Source organism: Poromitra crassiceps (assembly GCF_964638095.1).
Source record: "Poromitra crassiceps genome assembly, chromosome: 14".
NCBI lineage: Eukaryota > Metazoa > Chordata > Actinopteri > Beryciformes > Melamphaidae > Poromitra > Poromitra crassiceps.
In genome coordinates this window covers 14,152,292-14,158,584 of record NC_139633.1, presented here as the reverse complement: position 1 = coordinate 14,158,584, position 6,293 = coordinate 14,152,292, and the positions used below count along the sequence as shown (strand labels likewise).

The following is a 6,293-nucleotide window of genomic DNA, read 5'->3' as shown; positions in this document are numbered from 1 at the left end:
TAAAACAAAAACAAAAAAAACACGGTGTTGTACTTGTGTCGCACCGTCATTTCTGAGGTATGTGACTGTCTTCTCATTTTTCCTTCACTTTAATAGAGATTATTTAGTTTGGGTCTTTGGTCAACAGTGAGTATATTTTAGTATTTTCAGAGACAATGAGCCACTCTCCTGCAGTATTCTTCTGCACTGTTTCCAAACCAGTGTGGTGTGGGGTGAGTTGAGGCACGTCACCTTCATGATCTTGCTCAGATGTTGAACAAAAATGCAACATAGTGAACTTGCAGGAGAAAAACTTCTGCACACCTGAGAGAAGGAAAAACCTGACTGCATCCGAAGAAGAGAGAACTCCCGCACACTGTCCCCACATTTTGGCCCAACGACCTTCATCAGATTCTTCTTCAAGAAGACACTTCTCCAAGAAGAATCTGATGAAGGTCGTTGGACCGAAAGGTTATTCTTTTGTCGAATAAACCAATTTTTTCCAAACATAATGAACTTAAAATGACTCCTGTTCATCCAAGATGATGCATTTTGGGCAATGCTGAGTCACACATTGTGCTTTTTTTATGACCCTGTTATACAAACATACAAGGATTTGTCAATCAATCAACAGAACATTGTTCCGTCTACGTATGGCCAAGAAGGGCGAGCACCTCTGCTCTGCTCGTTCCTCAAATAGTCCTCAGGAGATCAACAGGAGCGTGAGCCGAGTGTTGCAGCACATGGAGGTGCAATTGGAAACCCATGCATGCAGGCCTCAGCAGCACCTGGCTGCAGGAGCACAACTGCTGCCTGCAGGGGTCAAGTCAGTCTGCTCACTGCCTTCAGAGAGGAATGCCACTCAATTGAACCATTTAAGAATTCACATGTGTCATTCTTCTCCTCTCGTGGCCTGAGAGAGAGAGAGAGAGAGAGAGAGAGAGAGAGAGAGAGAGAGAGAGAGAGAGAGAGAGAGAGAGAGAGAGAGAGAGAGAGAGAGAACACAGTGAATTTATGAATTTACACTAACGGGGACCAAACTGTCTAAACGAATAGAGAGCCAAAGTGGAATTTCACTTCCTGCTTCAGCACTGTATCAGAGATTTTCATCCGCCATTTATTTTCCCATAGACATTTAATAAAATGCTTATAAAAAATAGTTTTACTTCATCAAATCAAACGGTTCAGTATTATAATCAGGAGAGACCATAGAACATTTCACTGGGACCAAAAAAAAAAAAAAAAAGCGACATCGAAAAAATAATTTCTTTAAATCTGCTTTTTTTTTTACGTTTTGGTCCGAGTGAAATGTTATGTGGTCTCTCCTGTTTCTAAATATATCTGAACCGTTTGGTTTGAACAAGTAAAACTATTTTTATACGCATTTTACGAAATGTCTATGGGAAAATAAATGGCGGATGAAAATCGCTGGTACAGTGCTGAAGCAGGAAGTAGGCAGTCACTTTGCCTCTCTACAGCATATTTCACAACCTATTTCAAAGCTTAAATTCAGTGATAATTGCCTCACCTCCTCTGCCTGTGTTTATTTGATAGCATTATTAACACACCTGATCAAAGATGTAGCCTACCTGAAATTCTGAATATGATTTCAAATATTTGAACTGGTTGAAGTGTGCTTGATTTAGGCTATCTCGTCAGATGTTTAAACTGCCTCATAAGGGCGAGAAGCAGCACAGACAAGACAGGATAAATCAATTGATTCACATGTTGGTTTGTTTTCTCATGCATATTCACAATGCTGGCTCACTCAGTACATTGCTCTGGTCTGGGTGCATGCCACCCGATGGGACAGTGCAGTGCAGAGCCCTCCGGTGCAGCTCATCAACACCTGTGGTGTGAAATGTTTATCATGCATAGCTGAATGCAATATTAAAATAGCTGAATACTTTATCATTACCAAATGCATCAAGTCCAACTTCTGTGTGTGTGATTGATTGAAAGTGCACTGAGCTCAGCCTTGACGTGGATAGTGCTTAGAGGTGAGAACCAGAGGAGTGTGTAAGTGATAGGCTAATGAGGCCCAATGAGTTATAGACTCTTGTAGACAGTCTAGATGTGTTTCTGGCTGCATGATCAATGATTTCCATCATGGAATAATTTCAATGTGGGTAAAAGTTCAGCTCAGGTTTCCGCTCTCTTAATCCCCTGCTCATATCTCTGTGGAGGTCGCGGCCCAGGTAGTGGTGGTGGAGCGAGAATCAAACCCACCACCCGTTGGCCCCCGTGTCTCTAACTCTATCTCTATGTGGTCGACAGCTCCATCGCACCACCAGCTCGCCTTTGCTCCTTCAGCTCTTCTCTGAGCGCTTTTCTCTCTTTCTTCTCGCTGGCACTGTTCAAAAGTGACTGAGGCTCGAACCCACAACCTCAAAACTGACCGAGGCTCGAACCTACGACCTCAAAACTGACCGAGGCTCGAACCCACGACCTCAAAAGTGACCGAGGCTCGAACCCATGACCTTAAAAGTGACTGAGGCTCGAACCCACAACCTCAAAAGTGACCGAGGCTCGAACCCACACCCTCCAAACTGACCGAGGCTCGAACCCACAACCTCAAAACTGACTGAGGCTCGAACCCATGACTTCAAAACTGACTGAGGCTTAGTTGGAGAGTGGTGCTGAGGAGAGGAGGGCGAGGTGGAGCTAGGTGAAAAAGATTAGCTGCTGCACCCTAATTACCCCACAAAAAATTATTAGTAAAACCCAGAACGTCTTGGACTGTTTCATTCACTGACACACACACGTCCGTTACACTGGTATTGTCGAATACTGTCATCTGTTCATATGTTTGGGTAATGTTCTGGAGCCGGCCGCTAGATGGCGCTGCGGAGATAGCAGGAGTGGTGTTTTGAGGAGAGAAGAACTTCTAACCTGTCATGCTAACCTCGCGTCACCAGGCTCTTCTCGGCACTGTCATGCAGCTGTCAACCTCTCTGTGAGCCACTGAATCATTTGCAAGCAGAGCACTAATGAGGGTTTCCAACTTCAAATCCATTTAGGTGTTCCAGTGCCGCGGCCCTAATTGAGGTTTTGCCTCCACCTGTGTTGCTTCCTGTCTTTTTTTTAGACAAAATGGGTGAATTGGGTAGGAAGTGAAACAGGCGAGTAGTCTGACCAGTCGCCTCTGGTTATACAGTACATAGCCTACTGGTCTTATGCCTCTGGTTATACAGTACATAGCCTACTGGTCTTATGCCTCTGGTTAGACAGTACATAGCCTACTGGTCTTATGCCTCTGGTTATACAGTACATAGCCTACTGGTCTTATGCCTCTGGTTAGACAGTACATAGCCTACTGGTCTTATGCCTCTGGTTATACAGTACATAGCCTACTGGTCTTATGCCTCTGGTTATACAGTACATAGCCTACTGGTCTTGTGCCTCTGGTTATACAGTACATAGCCTACTGGTCTTATGCCTCTGGTTATACAGTACATAGCCTACTGGTCTTATGCCTCTGGTTATACAGTACATAGCCTACTGGTCTTATGCCTCTGGTTATACAGTACATAGCTTACTGGTCTTATGCCTCTGGTTATACAGTACATAGCTTACTGGTCTTATGCCTCTGGTTATACAGTACATAGCCTACTGGTCTTATGCCTCTGGTTATACAGTACATAGCCTACTGGTCTTATGCCTCTGGTTATACAGTACATAGCCTACTGGTCTTATGCCTCTGGTTATACAGTACATAGCCTACTGGTCTTATGCCTCTGGTTATACAGTACATAGCCTACTGGTCTTATGCCTCTGGTTATACAGTACATAGCCTACTGGTCTTGTGCCTCTGGTTATACAGTACATAGCCTACTGGTCTTGTGCCTCTGGTTATACAGTACATAGCCTACTGGTCTTGTGCCTCTGGTTATACAGTACAGTATAGTACATAGCCTACTGGTCTTATGCCTCTGGTTATACAGTACATAGACAGTACAGTATATATACAGTACATAGCCTACTGGTCTTATGTGGAAAGATATAGACTAACAATGCTAAATGTTCTTTCACATTGACTAGTCTATTTCACTCTGTGACATCCCAAAATACTAAAATTCAGAGAGATCAGCCAGGGAAAACAGAGGAAGATTGACCTTTATTTATTCAAACCGTCGGTTTGTCACAGGCTGAACTCGTTGTGTTGGGGGGGGAGGGGGGCTACTGTGCTGTCCGGTCAACTTACAGCAAAGGATTGTGGGCTGGGGCAGGTCTACACTTAAATCACAACTCAAATGATCAGTTATCAGTGCTGTTGAAAAAAAAAAAAGGCTCATTGAGTGTGTTTACCTGCCGCACTAATAAACCGATTATTATCATGTGAACAGCATGCTTTATCGGATAACAGCCTTCTGTAGCCCAATCAGCCAAATGGATAAAAAGTATTAAAAATAATAATAATAATAATAAAAAATAAAAAAACTTCCACAACACAATCCCCACACCCAGTAAATTGGAACATTAAACTCACACAGAAAAAAAGGTAAATGCCCAACAGTACAAACCAAAAATCAAGAACGACGACGGAACAGAACACTAACAGAATTTAAAGGTCAATGAACACAGAATCTGATGCAAATGAGGGGCATCATGGTTCTGAACCCAGGCTGACAGAGACTTCGGGCGCAATCTGTGTCCCGGTGTCCTCTTCATCCCTCTGGACTACGGACAGTCTATCCCTCTGGACTACGGACACACTCTGTGTCCCGATGTCCTCTTCATCCCCCTGGTAGGGCGTCAGGTCCAGGCTCAGCATGCGGCTGAACATGCGATCTAAATCAAACTGGGAGGGAGAAGAGAAGATTGGATCGACTGGATCAAAACTCTTCCTGCCGGCTGGATCATCATTATAAACACATGTTGCACGGCCAAGCTTTGCTCAAATCCGCAGAACTTGATTTTAAATTCTAGTTGAGATCCCAAGGCTTCGAGAGTACGAGAGTACTATGTGTATAAATACTATGTGTATAAGTACTATGTGTATAAATGTAACACCCACTGTGGCCACTCCCAGACAGCAGCAATGTGACTCTGTTTAACTGAATCACAATCCTCCACACCTGTGTGACTCTCCCTCTGCCTGCAAACAACAGGAATCCTCCACACCTGTGTGAGGGCCTTTATAACTGTGTATGTCTCAGGCTCATTGAAGCTAACGTGTCACGTCCTCTCTTGTGTAGTCAAGTCAAGTCAAGTCAAATTTTATTTATATAGCACCTTTCATACACAAAGGCAATTCAAGGTGCTTTACAAAAAAATAATCGAAAAAACAAGCAGCAAAGCAATGCACATATAAAAAACACATAAAAAACACAGCCGACAGTTTTAGTTAAAATATATACTCAAATTAACAAACATGAAACATTATTTCTGTTTTAAATAAGTTACAAGGCACTCTTCAGTATTATTATTACATGTACAGTCCATTTGTTGGAAATGTACAGGAATTTTTTTTAAAAATTACAGGCCGAGAGAGGCAGTAGTTTAGTAGCAGTTAAAAGCAAGAGTAAACATAAAGGTCTTTAGCTTGGATTTAAAAATAGGCAGAGTAGGGGCAGATCTAATGTGTTCAGGGAGTTTGTTCCAGTTATGAGAGGCATAGTGGGAGAACGCGGCTTCACCATGTTTTGATTTGGTCCTTGGGACAATTAGTAGACCAGTGCCTGAAGATCTCAGGGATCTGGATGGTTCATAGTGTAGAAGCATTTCAGAGATGTAGTGTGGGCCTGACCCGTTGAGAGATTTGTAAACTATTAGCAGAATTTTAAAGTCTATTCTAAGATTTACTGGCAGCCAATGCAGGGATTTGAGAACTGGTGTAATGTGTTCAGCTTTCTTGGTTCTTGTAGAGTGTTACCTGGTGTTTCAACAAACCAAGCAGCAAACATTGTATCAAAATAGTCGTTTTGATGTTAAGATTACATAATAGTGAAGCTGTAAAGCATTACTCAAAATGTGAACGTTAAAACGAGGGTTTTATTTTGAAAGAGCTAAAGCGGATGACCTACTTACATTCTGGCTGACTTGACGCAGTCTATACGCCTGGGGCTGGCTGGGCTGTGTGGGGTGCATTGCACTCGTGCATGACGAGAGACACCTTTTTTTTCTCGCCATATTCCATCAATGTAAAATGAACTGTTAAGAATCAGCCTGTGGGAATCACTGAATCTCTACTGACTCACGCTGGAAAAGGGGCGGCAACTGAGGAGGATGAGAAGCAAGGTCGAAAAATCACGCGTTGGACCACCGCCAAGATTTATATCGCCTTGCAGGGTCACTCGATCGGCTAAACGGCC

The 6,293-nt window shown here is 43.2% G+C and overlaps 1 protein-coding gene across 1 annotated transcript in view; it reads right to left on the bottom strand.

Moving 5' to 3' along the window:
- Positions 1 to 4,585: 4,585 nt before the first annotated feature.
- Positions 4,586 to 6,293, bottom strand: part of smc1b (structural maintenance of chromosomes 1B) — a gene marked incomplete at both ends in the record, with an annotated part of 43,380 nt that continues 41,672 nt past the window's right edge. The window contains one exon of the mRNA XM_083650622.1: positions 4,586 to 4,780. Within this exon, the coding sequence (XP_083506748.1) occupies positions 4,586 to 4,780 (195 nt within the window). The remainder of the gene's footprint in view (positions 4,781 to 6,293) is intronic.